At 38.1% G+C, this 18,141-nt stretch overlaps 1 protein-coding gene across 15 annotated transcripts in view; it reads right to left on the bottom strand.

Annotated features, from left to right (window-relative positions):
- LOC145984030 (ELAV-like protein 1) overlaps positions 1-18,141 on the bottom strand; it is a 125,137-nt gene that overhangs the window by 47,412 nt on the left and 59,584 nt on the right. For all 15 annotated transcript variants that reach the window (XM_083117350.1, XM_083117352.1, XM_083117349.1 and 12 more), the window contains one exon: positions 16,301-16,404. In XM_083117350.1, the coding sequence (XP_082973476.1) occupies positions 16,301-16,404 (104 nt within the window). The remainder of the gene's footprint in view (positions 1-16,300; positions 16,405-18,141) is intronic.

Raw genomic sequence — 18,141 nt, 5'->3', positions numbered from 1 at the left:
GATGCGCAGGAGTCGCGGGTCTGCGCAGGTTTTTTTGCGTGTGGTTCCACCAACAACACGTATACGTCATGGAACATAAGAAACTTTAATATCGTGAGAGTTGCTGTTCACAGATAATGGCAAATCTCTCAACTTCGGAACAAAGGTAATTTCCTGATTGTTTAGATTAGGCCGAAACTGCACTTGGAAAAGTATCAATTGTAGCTATGGAACCCCTAATTATTTATATAGCCAAACACACGAGGAAAACGTTGGTTTCCTGCGGATAAACAACAACCTTTTCCAGTATGAAACAAGTGTGCGCAAACGTGTTGCTTAGATTGATTGATTGATTTGGTGTTTTAAGTCCACTTTATGCACAGTAAGGCTAATCGGTACTGGACCTACAGTTTTAAGTGGTATCAAAACCACTATGTGCCTCCAGCGGGTATCGAACCCGTGACCCCTTGATTACAAGGCGACGAGGCTAATGTTGCTTAGACTTACATGAGCAAAATATGTTTATTATTTTTAAAAACCGTACTTTTCGCCGAACGTTTCCAGAACTATAAATGGCATGGGGCTTGAAGCATTACATTTACTTTTCACTACACGTGTGGTGGTTGGAAAGGTACAATTATTTAGAATACAGGAAATTTACGTGTTTTTGGAACGCTGAAGAGTCGAAACATACTTCCTTGTTACACCTAGGTGTAATACCAATAGTCTCAAATATGAGCGTCCGAGTACTAAATACTGCCTAATTCAGATACACCAAATAAAGTCTATGTCAAAGGTAAAGTTTTTCTTTATTCAATTTTCCTTTATTCAATATGATCATTGTGTGAACAAATCGAACACTAGTTTTGCAATGAACCTACACCATATGTATAAACTCCAAGTTCTACTGTGCGTATGCCTTTTGCCTTATTCAAATCCCTGGTTTCTGTTTTTAAAAAAATCTGAATGAGAATGTTCTAATATATGTTGATATCAACATATATCCTGTGCACACGTGGAAACGTCTAGAAACACGATATTTTAATTAAACGTGTATTTGGATGCTTAATGTGCTGTGCTAACCGGTCCGCCACAGAAGGCAGCGAAACAATACGTTTACACACACATTTGAAAATCTAGTAGCAGAAATGGCACTTTATTGATTGATTGATTAATAAGGTGAAAAGAGCTTAATTCAATTTAATATTTTATTATTATTAAACGTCTGATATTAATCATGTTTACCAAATAACTTTACGCTACTATTTTAATGTGATAAGAGTGTTAATGTTATGAAGGGGTAAAATGCAAGTGAGATAATACGAGCTGACATGTTGAGTTTATTTTCTTCATATTAAATTTTGGATGCCGCAATAATTATATAGTGGTTATTTTCATTCATACATTTGCTCACTATCATGCTAGTACTTCCATAATTTACGAGCAAAATTACAAGATGGTTTCACGAACTCGCACGGGCCAAGTGAATAATGTCATGAAAATAAACTGTGCGTATTTTAAGGTATTGGAAACATATTTCGATCGAAATTCCTGAAATTTTCTCCATCGATTCGCACTTAATTAACAGGGTAGCTAATATCAACTTATAAATTCGAAAAAATCAATGTTGTGCCTAAAGAATTCTTGAATGCCGAATGTTACGATAAGGTGTACATTCTAAGCATCTATTTCTCTGCAGTTACTTCAAGAACATTCCATACTTACTGCGTACTCGAGGGAAAAGTGACCAGACTTAAACATTCTGACTTGCCAGGGACATATGGCAGATCTGCACGTGACAAAGTCTTACGTTTCTGGAACCTACTCATCTACCGACCAGATACCAAATTAACACATGAAATAATAAACTTGGATATTTCTGACTCGCTTCCTCCTAAGTTATGGTACTGTTCCAAAAACTATATACCTCAGTATCAACATCAACTAAGTTCATTTAATTCGCAGAAAGAAAAATTACAATTGTCAAAAACATGTTCTGAGAAGGATAAGGATTATTACCGCCATGTCCCTTGCAATGTTTTTTATAACTAAACCTAAAAATAACAGATTTATGAAATATTACAGACTACAATGCTAAGCTATTCTTTAAAAAAGTACTGTGCGTTATTTCGCTACTTAAGTGGTTACAATGGTTATTGGTCAAATTTAATTTTCACGTATATTTCACCAACTTGAAGTGTGTTCGGTTGTTAAGGCATGTTGAATGATTTTTTTTTAAAAAAAAACAACAACTAGAAGATAATTGTGAACTTTAAAGCATATCCATTCCGTTGAAACAGTATTGTGCGAATGTCTAGGTTGTTGAAGGGGCCGCCGGGATTTGAGGTGTTGCGAACGGGATGCATGCGCAACTCCACATTTCCTCAACAGTAGTAATAACCATAATTCCATGAAAGAAATTATATAGTACATATGTGATTTGGTGTGTTTCAATTTTTGGCGGGAATACGTATGCCCAAACAATAGGTCAGGTCCAAATAAGCCGCTGTACAACTACTGTTCTTCACATACTCTTCAAAAGCAGTTCCTTATAAAGTGGTCATAAATTATATATTTAGTTTTGTTGCGCTACAAAATTATTTTGAAGTCTCCATACGGTGGAGATGGAGAAGTTTCATAATTGTTATTTAGCGTCGCATTTCTGCCACTTTTGGCTAACCGCAACGAGAGATGGTGTAGAATTGGCCAAGAGCCAGGTTTGGATATAAGTCTGTAGGCATCAAGGTTTTAGTTACACAGCTAACTGTGGATCATGCGAGTTGGTTACTGTTATAAACCTGTGACTTCTTGCGTGTTTTATCTGCACTGAGTAATTTGCTATAACCTTTCCCTGCTTTTTTAAAGCACCATGACCATCTCGCACAAATGCGAGAGTTAGCCAATCTAGAAACATTATGTTAGTACAGGAAACAACTCAAAAAAGCTTATTTTCATGAACTTCGGTAGTTTCGTGGTATGCAACGTAGCTTCTTTATCGATTGAACACAACTGCATTAATCTAAAGCTCCTACGTTCGATTCTGGACTTTTCTTGCTGTGGCTCTAAGTCACGTTAACAGAATTAAATGACAATAAATGGGCATATCGCCTCACACTGCAACTCAGTCGAAATGCTGTAATTTGCGGAGCATAATTTGGACTCGTCTCCCTAGCCACACCACCCACTATTTTCAGCCATTGGACAGGACGGTTTTAAGTCGCTGAAAAGAAATTCTACAACGCCGCAGACTAAGGAGGTAGGTCCAGTTCGAAGAATTTCTTTGAGTGTTGGGGAAAACCACTACACTAGAAAATACAATGTTTGTGCTTAGGGCTACTGGCATACACCCTTACAATCTGGATGCCGTTCCTGACTAGCAGTTCACTACCTAAATCAAATTTCAAGTAAACCTTCAAATGCAGATCAACCAGAATAACTGAGAACATTTCTAAAAACTCCCATTCTGCTGACCCGGGAAATCCTGAGACAGCCAAATGCTTTCAAGGCTTGATATAACCTACTCGCCTACAAACATCCTAGGACTATTTTATCAGTACCATCTTTAGGCGAACTGCTGCAAGAAAAACTACAGATCTTCACACCACTTTCTAAACTTAGACTGAGAATTTAGAACACATGAAAACAAAACTAGGAAGGCTAGTAGTAGGTATAAATCCAGACACATGCAAGTTTCAAAGCAGAAGATTTTAGGAAAGATTGGTTTCACGCAGCTGCTCCAGCTCCAGAGGGAGAGAGTAGGTTGACGACGAGTCCGATGATGATTTTGTGGGTTGCCAACAAATGTTTAGCTGTGATGAAGACTAAAACATAAAAAAGGAAGTAAATTGGATTCAATATGTTCGTCATGTATGACAGGAATCTGCCTAGCCTCTAATACTCTAAAATTTGCTTTAGAATAGGACAGTACACATGCTTTAGAATAGGACAGATCTTTAAAAAAAAACTGCAGTTTCCCGCAACTTCTATTTTGCGAGTTCGCCACTAATATCCGCAACGCCTTACATATTTTACTGAATACAGCATGAAGGATATAACAGCTTTAGACCAGGAAATCTTAACCAACTTCTACAGGTAAATTAATAATAATTTCGTTGATTTTAAAAATGTTGCAGCTCTCCCATTAAGCAATACTAGAAACTTCTGTAAAATAGTTGGCAGTTTAAAGAAGTTTGAGAGCAAACAAAGAGCAAAAACTAAAAAAGTGCATGGGAATCTTGATCCAAGTGATTTTTCAAAATATGGTGTGGATGATGAGCATGATTTGTGATAATTACCAGCAGTACCGTTCACGTGAAACTAGATCCAAAACTTCAAATTTAATTAAGTTTACTTTTTAAATTTTATTTTACGTTGCTCATGATATTAATAACGACGGTATAGATGAAACAATTATGACGAGATAAACAAAAAACACATGCTAAGGTAGAGATGGAACTCAACCTTCGATCGCAATGTCAAGGATTCAGCACTCAACGCGCTTGACAGAGAGAAACCAGAAAATGAAGTTCATTGATCGTGTACCTCGGGGTCAGGCTGTCCGGTTCTCAGACCGTGACAGGCATTTACAACTCGAGAAAAAATTGACACACTGCATGGTATCGTCTAGATGCCATCCCTAATTTTAACGTGAACCACAAAGACGTTTAAAGTTAAGTTATGAGAAATCGTGCAGGTTCAAATTCGGTTAGAAGGGTGTCGTGAGCAGCAGTGAGAACATAGCTAGCTGCTCTATTCCAGCAGTTTTGCAAAGAATGCTTGAATTTTCAGGTGTGTGTGTACTGTAGTGCCATAAAAATGTTTCAATCTACAGAACTGCAAATAAAGTATAGGTTTCAACGTCATATCTTTCTTCGGAATAGTGTTTGCGACTGGTGTAACAATTATTGACGATTTCATTACCCACATGAACAATCTCTTCTGATCTGTTACAAGATTTCACAAAAATTCACGACGTAAAAAATATTGCATCATTATCTTATTGAACAACACACTATAGTTTCGTCAGGATACAAGTTACTATGCTCATACTGTATCACTGATAACCTTACTGACAATGTTATAATGTAAAATTTTCAGTACTGTTCATGTCTAGTAGTTTTGTGTTGATTGAGTGTGTTTTAAGTTCACTTTATGCACAGTAAGGCTAATCGGGACTGGACCTATAGTTTAAAGTGGGATCCGAACAACTATGTGCCTCCACCGGGAATCGAACCCGGGACCCCTTGATTACAAGGCGACGACGCTACCACTGCGCCATCGGGGAGGTATAGGTAGTAGTTTTGTGTATCAAATGTGAACTAAATATGGTTGCCAATCTTTAATATACAGTGATTATGAACTGACAATTTCGTAGATGTGCATATTTGGTGCTGCGTGTTAGTCTCTTTGCAATTTTGACTATCGCAGTGTGTATCATTGCGGTGGGGTACACTAGGTGGAAGCAGAAGCGACTGTGTAGCAAATTGTCGGCGGTCCAACAGCAAAGTAGTTTTCCCATCCTCGGATTTGCTAACTCAAGGAGCATCAACGCTTTCCAGCGTACAATGTTTGTAGTCTTTGGGCCTTCACTGGCTGAGGATCTAAGTCTAATCTAGGAACCACCCATCGTTTCAATCCGTAATGTCCGCTACGTGACACGAGGGGGGCAGATCAAGTGCATGTTAGGTAAACACCAAAGTGTAATATTCTCCTTGTGAATACACAACCCTCATATGCATATGACCTTAAATAGTTTATAATTCTGGAGGAAATACCCTGTATTGATGGTAAAAATTTGTATACCTAAATTCACAACGGAACTTTCTGTAGCTATGTTAACCGCGAGAAAAACCTCTAAAAATTTGTATTGGCGATCAAGAGTGACCAGAATAATTATTAATTTCTCACATGAATATGACAAATCAAAAAAGATAGTGTGTGAACAGTTGCATTGTTGTATCCTTTCCCTTCAAAACGTTCATATAGTTTCATCAAGAGCTCGAATGTATATCTCCACAACTACGCAAACAATAAAATCCTTCGTAATTAACTAGCAATAAGACTGAACCAACCAAGATTAATTTAAGGGCAAAACATGAAATAATGCACGTGGCGAGACACATGAATGCAAAGCATGGTATCACAGCCCCTTCGAAGAGAAGGAACAGCATTTGTTCCGTTATAACCGTACTGCGGCAGCATGCGGTTAACGTTGCCAAATCTTTAACTTCCTTGGCTGGGTCATCCTCCCCCTCGCTTTCAATTGGCCGACACCCAGCCAAGATAAAGTTGGATCTGCAGAAGGAAGATTTGGAAAAACAACACTGCTTTTTTTTCCTACGTGCATTCGAACTTTCTTGTTTAGGGCTGTACATCTAAAAAAAAACTGATTGTTTTGTGTCTAGGGGTGTAGGTTGCAATGACCACAAAACAAATACTAACAATAAGTTCAAAGTATTTTGCTGCTCACCACGATTACATTGCAGAATTTACACATTTGCGCGCATATATCAAAGAAATATACGGGATGTCGCCTTACAACATCGACAAATTTTCACAGCATGCAGAGGACATCAAGACTAATTGTAAGACAAATTTTGGAAACGTTTTGGTTGTTGAGGCCTCATTTTGTCGCCGTAAGCCTTCGAAAAACAATTTTTCATCCTGTGTGTATGCAGCCATGCTGTACAATACATAGTTGCAGCATACATTTATTTTTATCTATCGGAAACTACAAAAAAAGAGTGTGCTCTACGGACAAAGTGTGACCAGTCAAGATAAAGACCGACCTCTTGAGTGTGACGACTTCTAGACAAAATTTAAGAAGCTAATATTTAATGCAAAAACATGAAATAAAACTAAGCCAACATGCATGATATAAGTGGAATTAACTCTAGGATTTCTTTACCCTAGCCGTGTTTCCGCTGTCCTGATGTTTCCTTAGGGTACTATCGATTTTATTATGTTTTCTGATAGTGTTAACCTTGAATATGTGATGGCCGCGCGCGCACACACACACACACACACACAGCAAGAGAGACACACCTAGACCTTTACGGCGGACTTAGTATGGAAACTAGGCCTTAACGAACAAATATTACAAAGAAAACTCTTTATTTGCTGTTCTGTAGATGCTGGGAAGGTTTGTCGGTGTTGTATGGCAACACCCTGTATAAACCTTTGCAAATAAAATGCCAATGCTACAAGTAACATTGTATACATGTCCTACGCACGAGGTGGTATCCAAAATTTCTGGACTGGCGCTGCAATCAGGTCAGCAATTGTAGTAGCTCGATGCAACTGTAAATGGCAATCCTGGGTACAAAATTTCACGCAGGTTTGTGAACGCGCTGACAGTTTGTCATTTTTTTAAGTGCAAGTGGTGGCGATTTCGCGATAGATCCCAGAAAGAAACCGCGAGTGTGCATAAAATTTTGTGCAAGTGGTGGCGATTTCGCGATAGATCAGAGAAAGAAACCGGGAGTGTGCATAAAATTTTGTGCAGTGTCGGGAAAAGTGCGACAATGATTACACAAGGGTTTGAGGAAGAAAGCATGAGCAGTGTTTGAATGACAAGCTAGGTTCAGGGCCAGTGGGACATACGTTGAGGGCGACGAAGGCCGTTCATTTGTGAGGATCGACGTCGAACCATTCATAACATTGCTGATGAGGTGGGAATTAGGTATGGGACACTGCTGAATTAGACATGCATTGTGTATAGCAGCAAATTCGTGCCGAGAATCTCGACAGTTGATCAGAAGCAGAGGCGTGTTGACATCTCCCACAAGCTTAGTCAGGTTGCTTCCGTTATCTCTGCTGATGAGAGCTCGGTTTCGGTTAAGACCCTCGGACAAAGCGACAATCATCGCTATGAGAAAGCCCAAACTCACAAAGACAAGAAAATAGCGAGACAAGTGAAGTGCAAAACCAAAAGCACGCTTATCACTTTCTGTAGCATCAGGAGGATTGTGTACAAAGAATTTGTCCCAGCAGGCCAGTCATTTCCACCTTCTACTATGACGCCATCAGGTGGCTGCGTGAAAATGTGCGAAGACGTCGCCCCGAAATTTGGCGACAAATGAACTGTTTTTTGCATCACGAAAATGCCCCGTCTCACACTTCCGTATTCACCAGAGACCTTTCCACTAAAGTAACACGACTGTCGTCCCCCACCCATCCTACTCGCCGGACTTCTGTTCCTCCAAATGTGGATCAAGTTGGAAGGCCACAGGTTTGAGACCATTGATTTTGATTTGATTATGATTTGCCTTATTTTACTTCGCTTCTTGTGCCACTTGTTGCTAATTTGCGAAGATTGAGATGAGTGATGTGATGAAATTGATGAATGGACACTCCCAAACATCCAGGCTAGGATTCGAACCCGGGACCCCTGGCGTCGTAGCGCGATGTGCTAACTACTCCGCCACGGGGGCCGGCTTGACACGATTGAGATGAGCAAGCAGATACGCTGGTAGTAATCGACAACCTTACAGAAAACAACTTCCATAATGTAGAAATGTGTGTTCCAAATCGTAAAGTAACTTCCAAAACGCATTTTAAAAACTGCAGAATCGCTTAGACTGTATGTTCTGAAGGGGACTAAGACTACTTCGAGGGCGATGGTGGCCAATAGAATGAAGGTGATGTTTTGACAAGATGGTAGCACCAGTCCCGAAAATGTTGGATACCACTTCGTACGACATTGTATTTGTAACTTTCAGAATCTCAAGTTTTACGTGCAAGATTAATGTTTAATTTTATTGCTATAATATTCATAACACAACAATGACCACTTGTTTCCTGCCGTGAAATTAAAGTAGTTTATTATTTTAACAGTGACTAAAAATATTACATTGGTTCTATCATTTACAATGTATTAATCAAAAAGGACTGATGGAACATATTTGATCGGAATAAGCTCAAAAAAATAATTATTTGGGTTGTATATACCTCATAACGGTGTTCTGTTCATTTAATTTCACTCATCATGGAAGTGAAAGGTTTCACCTTCGTTATTCTTCTAAATCAAGCCATATTTTCAGATTGGGACTATAAATTCCTATTAATCTATAAGATTATATTTTATTCAAACTCTCTCTGGATGCTTCATGTTGACCAGGGCATTCACTTGTTTACTTCAGTTGTCTCAACCTCTGTGGTATGTGAATAATGCACAGTGTTGTGCTATGCAGACTTCCTGATGTATTCAGGATATAGGAAGTTCCATCAGGTTTATGGAGTTAGTTGTTTGCAATAGAGGTAGTAATAATCACGATTCGGCATGGAGGAAGGTCTCCATGGCCTGGGTGATATAGAGGTGAGACAGACTGAGAAGGGACTGACGTTTGATTTGGATTGAGGAGAGAGAGAGGAGCTTAGAGAAAATAGTTGAGGAAGAGTGAGGAGAGTCCTGGTCAACGAGCAAGGAAGCCTAGAGAGGTCTTAGTTTATTTTATTCGACGTTACTTTGAATTTATCATCACTCTTCAGATAGACAGGTAATTATCCTAACCCAGCCATGATTCAGGTTCGAAGGTTCATAAAACCTAATGAGTGACCATTGTATTTTCTAGTTGTTAAGCTATTTAGTTTTAGTTGTGCCTTTCCCACTGCCAAGCATTTGACTTGTCATGTCAATGACGAGTGCTATCATCATTGAGGATGAATGATGAATACGTTACATCACCCATTGATTTATTGTGGGAGTGACTAATTTTGATCCCCATCATTCTGTAGAATGATACGAATTCAAGGGCTCGGGTGTAAAACACGGTGACAATTTGATTATTTTTGAGTTGCAAAGTAAAATGTGCCATACTTCAATTTTAGAGTGAAATTGTCATGTCATACAATTTGCATTGGACTCCGTGAAGCCTTCTGAAATTGGTAAACACAATACGAAAACAATTCATCTCCAGTATAGCTTCTAATAAACATTTTTCTTAATAAACTCATAAATTACCAAAATGTCACCATGTTTTACACCCGAGCATTTAAATTGAGATTATAAAACAATCTTTTATCTTAAAATAATATATGCACGTTGCTCTATCTACAAATTTATCGAGTACATTAAGCACTTTTCTTCTAGTAACTCCGAAAGGAAACCTAAATTTGTCATGCAACTCAAACGAGTAAGTCTATACATGGACTCTCGCCCGAAATAAAAATTAACAATTCAGCGATGTGTTAGAGATGTACTTTCAAACTGTACTTCGGTTCTTTGATGTTATGCAAAGTATCCTTCAATATTGTCTGAAGAATCTAGTCCATAAAGAAAATGTCAGGCATTGAACCGGTCAGAAATTATTCTTCTAACATGAAATAAGGTCATATGCACGCAGAACCGTGCATATGCATATAGCATCAGCAACGAATGGACACACATTTGCAGTAAATTGTTACGAAAATTCTCTCCACAAGAAAGTCATAATATCTCCTCAAAATGGCAAGTTTTTATGTATATTGGTTATTCTATGTCGTTGTACTACCTATTGAGTTAATTGTGACGATGAAAATGTAATAACTGAATGTCTTATCAAGGTTAGAACCTGGAGCCTCGGATTTCGTATCGAGTTACGTTGACTACTCCGCCGCGGAGGCAGACATGGAAAGTTAATTTAGGGCGTATTAATAATAAATTAAAGCAAGTGCTCATATGCACGTGCTCCGACGGTAGCAGAGTGGATACTCAAAACATGAGCATGGTCTTCATATAATTTTCCCATGAAAAAGTTTGAGGTTGTGATTTGAGCATACACACTGGCAAAAGCTGAACACAATATGTATAATAATGTATTTTGTTGTTCCTCCAACGCATGGTTGCCTCAACATAAACCTTTGTTATTAGAAAACATTTTAAGATGTGGCGATAAACATATAATGTCGGAGTTTATTTTCATATTCAGATAGGATAATTGATATTGAACCTAGAGGTTTAAAGTGGGATCCGACCTACCATGTCCTTCAACTGGATATCGAACCCGCGACCCATTGAATACAAGGCGATGACGTTACTACACGCCATCGTGGAGGCCCGTATCAGCATATAAAATACGTTCATTTATGTGTGAGAGAGAGAGAGAGAGAGAGAGAGAGAGAGAGAGAGAGAGAGAGAGAGAGAGGGGAGAGAAGGAGAGAGAGAGGGAGAGAGAGGGAGAGAAGGAGAGAGAGAGGGAGAGAGAGGGGGAGAGAGGGGGAGAGAGAGGGAGAGAGAAGGAGAGAGAAGGAGAGAGAAGGAGAGAGAGGGAGAGAGAGGGAGAGAGAGAGAGAGAGAGGGAGAGAGAGAGAGAGAGAGGGAGGGAGTTGCGTGTGTGTGTGTGTGTGTGGCGGTGCATCCTTAGAATTTCCCTAGTTATTATATGTAAGTGTTCAGTTTTATTCATACGATACAACACGCGTGACTCGTAACTGCTGGATATGACAGATTTTATATAAACCGACATAGAATCCAGGTGTTCTTCACCAAGAATACAAAACGAACTACGTTCGTTTCCTTAATTTCCGAGTACACAGAGGAAAATGGAAAAAACAAACTATAGCAAATTTCATAGGGAATAATTTTATTTCACTGCTCAGTAATTACTTCTCAGCACCTAAAACAATTGCTCAATATGCAATCAATTGCCAGTATTGAAAGATCATTGCTTAAAAAATATTAAAGAAAAGAGAGGGGGAAAATCTATTTAGGAAGGGGGAGTATGCATCACGTTTTGGCACAAGTCTCCACTTGAGACATGTGGCTGAACATTTCAAGGTCTGAAGGAAGCTATTTGTCTTGATGCTTCTACTCTGCAGTACAAGAAACGTGTCGTTCTATATTTAAATCTTTGGAAATCTGTTACTTATCTCATCTTTGCAAATTTACTACTTTCTAGTGTTGAATAATAGGATCCATGCTCGACTTTGCATTTTTGACAACATAAATATGTCATCTTGAGCGCTGGGCTTAAGTATTCACGCTTCATGTATGAATATGTATATTACTTGGAAGCAAGTTTTACAAAATAATAAAAATCAGGAACTCAAAACTCTGCGAGAAATTTATGCACAATAGCCTGTCCTAAGCCTCCTCCCCAACGAAATTTTTAAAATATATTTTCGTTTCAATATATATTTTATATTTTCTTCCAAATAATTAGAAATATGCTGAAAACAGCAATTTTGTCACAAATCAATAAACTTTACTTCCTACACACTCATTTTTACTGTTGCAATCAAGTAGACTTTTCAGGGGCACAATTACAATAAATGTAAAACCTGAAAAATTAGCTCGATTCCCAATGTTCTGGTATGTAAAACACAGTCACACGTTCGTTTTTCATCATGATCGCATTAGTGTTATACTGTAGGTTACTTTTTCTGGCTTAATTAAAATACCCAGTATGGCACTTTTTGAAATACGTAGCACAAAGCAGCCATGAAAAATTGAAAATTTTAGTACATATTTAGCGCATACTCGTATGACACTTTCTTGAGTGGGCCTCACAAACATGATAGCCCGCCCCCCTCCTTAAATGCGTCACTGGTATATTTCACCTTTCACTTCTTCATGAATCTTTTAGTACTTTACCACGTGTACATCTGACAAAGTTGATTTCATGGTAAACAAACTAAGTCTTTGAACCTTCCTTTATTGAACGCTCAAAGAACTCCCCCTCCATTCCTGTTTGTGCGAATAACCACACACACATCCTAGCTCATAAATGGCGCCATCCCCTTGGAAAATGAAAAGGCCGAGGACGAAGACGTTTGGATACATGCAGACGCAATGTTTTTGCTGCAACCTATCGCGTACAAAAACCATATTCTGTTCTAGAATTAAGGTGAAAGACATAAAAAACAAACTGCTGGGAACCTGCCGTAACTAAGAACGATGTTAAATAGCAGTTGAAAGCATAGACAGGCACAGATTATCGCCGTTGCCATAGCCACCTGGTCGATGAACCCATATTGATTTCGGAGGCATGAAGGCTGGCAATGCTGGCAGAGAAGCGCCGCATTCCATTTGTATATTGCTTTGTAGGTAGTATTAGTAGCCAACGATTTGGCCTTGAAGACCGTCAAAATACGTGTAGAATTATGTACTTAAGAATATAATGCCTTTCTTCTGTTAACCTTCAAAGTAACTGAAAATAAAGAACAGATGTCACAAAGCTTAATTTACCGCACTTGGACGTTATTGTCAACAGAGAGAAATGAGAATTTAACAAGTACTCCGAAAAACATTTTGCTTACACATGTTCTCCGTGTAAGATCAAACATTACTGCTTTTTGGTGTTGAGAGTAACAAACTTTCTGTATTCAACAATGAAGTACTCTGAAATTCATGCCACGTTGAAATTTTTGGGTTTTCGAAGTCACTTTATGCACATGCATACAGCATTAATTACAATCCAAACAACTGAAACCACGATCGAGATACTTATCCAGCACTCATTTGTTACAAAGCGGTACTTCGGAGATAAGTGAAAAAGAATCTCAACTTCAGTTAAATGTATCAAAATACTGGAAACAGGATTAATAAGGGTACGAAGATGTACAGTCACGGGCACTTCCATGTTGTAACGATTGAAAATCAATAGGGTTGTTACAACCCAGAACATTATAAAGCCAACTCATATCAGAACATTTCAGGCTCTTGTTCAGAAGAGATAGTTATCAAACGGACCTACGGCGCTTGCTAAGATCTTGTAACAAACCATATTTGTATCCAGGCAACAATTACTAAATGCATTAAAACTGTGGTAAAAAATTACAATTGTTACAAGAAGAACCGACTCCTATTTGGAGCTTAGAAACAATGTCGGGAACCTCACTCACGCTAACACATATCTTGTTAATTAATTTCAGGATAAAAATACTGTAAATATACTGTACAGTCACAGGACACTTCTGGGTTGTAGCGACCCATTAGTTTCTAATGGGTCTGTCACAATCTAGAAGTGTCAATGACCAATGTATTTACTCAGTACAGTATATTTTAAAATTTATTCTGAATATTGATTGATTGAGTTTATTTTACTTCACGTTTTGTGCCTCTTGGCTAATTTGCGAAGATGGGGATGAGTGATGAAATGGATGAAAATGGACATTCACAAACAATCATACCCGACCGGGATTCGAACCCGGTACCCTTGGCGTGTTAACCACTCGACCACAGGGTCGGGCTTATTCTGAATATGGTTAAAACACTATGGAAGATGGTGTGAAGAATACTTGCGTGGATTATGACTACCCCTTGACACTGCAGTACGGATTTAAATTGCATCTTTATGCGATTCCCAAAGTTACTGTTATCGTATTTACTTCCTTGTGATAGATATTTTGAGGATCAGTATTTTTGTTACGCTTAAAATTATAAAATACTGAATGACATAAAGCGCGTTTAATCTTATTCCATTAACCATCATCAATAATGTTACACAATCTGTTGCCTTGCAATAAAAGTGTTCATGGTTAGATTAAATAAAATGGACGTCCATTTCTGCGATTCTTTACCCAATTTAAACTCCTAGCCCAATCCCAATTATGCTACATGTGCATCAAATGAATTAAAAACACTTTACAAGCATAATTATTCAGAAAAAAAATCTGGTGACTGTACCCAAAGGACTATTAGGCAGAATGTACACTAGATTAGGTTCTCTTTCATCCACGTATACAATAAAATGAGCAGGAATGTGGTTTCCTGCAAGCCGGATCGTTGTAACACAACCCACATGGCACGGAGCCTCGTGCACCAGTGAACGATAGCACCCTATCTCTCCCTTGCGTAGAAACTGTATTTCCGTTAAGTGCTTCATTGATCGGGTTTTGCATGATGGACGCACTCTGCAATTCGTTGTGTAGCTCTGAAAATGGGTTCCCTCGTGCGGGTTCCGCAACTACTCCATTCACCGCGCTATCTGACGGGTATTGACAAAAGTTTGAAAATAATCGATCTCCTACAATTTTGATACGATTGCATGTTGTTCCCAAAGTTGGTTTATTTAAGGTCTGCTTTATGCAATAATGATTCATTGCAAGCTGAAGTACTATCCACATTCCCACATTTGTAGAATTTCCTGTCGATTTATAATATAAATTCCCGTAACATCGTATTGTGTTCGAGTTTTCCATATCCATAATTTGATCTATTCATGTGTTATGTTCGATTCATACTGTGGACAGTCTGTACACACCTATCCCATTAGAATCTACGAATTAGGACCAAAATAAAAACTAGATTGATTTTATTTTTAAAAATCAGGTTCTTAGGTATCATAATTGAAATGCGAAATGTGTTCTTTATAATATATGTTCCAGAACCCAAATATTAAGTAAATTTCATGCATTAGAAGGGCAATACAGAAGGAAAATTAGATTGAGCAACTGCTAAATATCAATCTACGACCTATTGTCCACTACTGACAACAGTTGTTTCTATTGCTCAATTTTGTAGTTTGTAAATTAGGCTAAAGTTTGGAAATTTTAAAAAATAACAACAAAGTTCTTTTATTTGCTCCTTTGCGATTAAATTTATTACAATCATCGAAGATGTTTTGTGCTTTAACTTTATCAAAAAAATATTCTCGGTACCTTGATATTCCACGAAGGAACAGCTATGCAACAATTTAAAAACTCTTAACTCATGTATTTTTTCAGTTTCATTATGGAGGACTTCGAAGTGACTGACAGTTTAATTATTGCAAGAATTTAATAGAAACGCCTTCCATTAAACTACGTTAAGAGCTTGCATCTCCACATCTGATCTCCTGACAAGTGCTCAACCAAACTTACAATTGTTATTGTTGGGTTGCATACATACAGGCAAAATTCACGCTGATAGCATTTCTTCCATTGCATTCCTTTCTTATGCCGCCGTGAAAATTTTACCAGACAATTTTTCCTAACTAAGGTCGCATTGTCATTGAAGTTTTGCATGATAAAATTCGTCGATACGTAAACGTTACTGAAAAGAAACTAACATAAACGATTTATCTCGTTTTGAAAATAGCTTCGTATAATGAAGGTCAAACACAAGCTACAAAGATTGATTAGAGTTGATGTCAACGATAGTCTGAAATTTATCATGTTCAAACTATTCGTGCTCAAGCACGACCAAGTGCTCAGGTCATTGAAATAAAAGAGTTACGAGGCAAAAAACGGTAGTTCACAACGTTGCTGTTCAAAGAATTAACTTAAACTTTGCATTCTTAATGTTTGTGTGGTGAGGTGTCTCAATATGAAGGGCTTTCTACAAAGGATCAGATCGACTCGAATTACACATGCTATTACTCACTACTACACAAATAAAATTATTTTCCAAGCTGTATCTTACCTTTATCGTCTTGTTCTGTAATCTGAGGCCGTTTAATGTGTTGATTGCCTTTTCGGCATCTTCAGGTCGATGATAATTTACGAAACCGTATCCCAAACTCTGCCCTGTAAAGAAAAAAAAATATGTAAATTAATAATAGGCCCACATACAAATTTATATATGCATACACACATATATATATTATCTACTTTCATTCAGCATACAAAACAATGATAAATTCTGTAGGAGTAAAAAAGGAGAAACATGTTTTCGCAGTTTTTGTTTTTAACATTACATATATACATTACATACATTAGAAGAATGAGAAAGTAAAGAAATAATGAACATGCGTCTGCACAGCTTCCATCAAATGAAGCGTAAGGTTGTCTTTCTTAAAACCGGCTCTTAGAGAATTGTGTAATATTATTTGTTTTAATTTTCTTCGTGGTATTCAGTCAAAATATTTTATTTATGTCGTTTTCCTATCTCGTTATTAACCGGATCGATGACAAAGGCACAACAACAAATACATCCACGTGTCACCCTATATCCGAATATAGGACTCGTGGGTTCACAGCAAGTTCTGACACCCATATCAACACTAGTGGTTCGGGAAGATTTTCTCAAAACAATTTCAAAGCAAACAAAAACTTTTAATTGAAGGTGTAGTCTGTGTGACGAGGCAGTTTGAATAAGTTACGCATAAATAACAAATGTGTCATTTCTAACCGCTGATAGCTGAAGCTATTCCAAGTGTAAGAGAGGTAAAAGGTCGTGAGTGGAGGTGATGTGATCAGCATCACGCCCCTGACCGCCTTTACCCCCCAGGGTTTCCCCCAGGTACCCATGTCATTCGACGCTGGGTGAGCGCCAGGGCCTCTTCCAACGTTAGAAAAGTTCCCGGATTTGAACCGGCCGGGGATCGAAACCGGGATCTTTAGTATGGTAGTCAGACGCGTTACCGACTCAGCCACCGCTCAGTTACACATTCCAAGTGTAAAAACAGTTATTTTTTTATGTGATATATCGAGCGCGAAGGTCAACTTTGATGTTCACAGTTCGAATTTTGATCCAACGCCTAAATGCTGCATAAAATATTTATAGTTTTAGTAGGACTGTTAGTAATGAAAACATCTGGCGCACTATCACGCAGAGAAATTAGCACGTTATTGGATTTTTTTTTACCCTTGAAGGATCTATTTTATTACAAGAGATTTAGACGTATGTAAAGAAAAAGCACGCATACTGTCCTGTATGTGGGATTGCCTAAGGTTTTACTAATTAAAAAAAATATATCGTAGCAAACCAACCCATTCCATGCAAAATTTTATACAAAAGCCACTTATCCCGAGGAAGTGAGTTTGTTGAGCATGCAAAAATCCTATGATTTTGTGTTTTAAATACACTTTATGGCATAAGGCTAATCTGGACTGAACCTACAGTTTAAAGTGGGATCCGAACCACTATGAGCCTTCACCGGGTATCGAACCAGGGACAGCTTGATTACAATGCTATGGCGTTGCCACTACGCCATCGGGGAGGCCCGAAAAGTGCATGAAATATCGGTAGCAGTTAGCATTTGAACTAACAAAAGAACTGTTACCTTAGTAAATAGAATCATTTTCCAATCTTCGAAACTGATCATTATATTACACCCATACTTCCATTATTTGTCCACCCATTACTGACAATCATCACTTAAATTGAACAAGATCTAACAAAGCAAATTCCTTCTCCCCCTTCATCCGAGATTCTACATGCAGCATACAGGTACCGAAGAGTCATTTTCCTCGAGAGTCCTCTAATCCTTAAGGGTCGAAATACCAAGTAACTAGTCGCATACCTCTTCTCCCACTTCCTAA

This window comes from Lepisma saccharinum, chromosome 2 (assembly GCF_977018435.1).
Source record: "Lepisma saccharinum chromosome 2, izLepSacc3.1, whole genome shotgun sequence".
NCBI classification, from domain to species: Eukaryota; Metazoa; Arthropoda; class Insecta; order Zygentoma; family Lepismatidae; genus Lepisma; species Lepisma saccharinum.
Note: the sequence above shows the minus strand (reverse complement) of the source record. Positions and strands in the feature narration are given on the sequence as shown.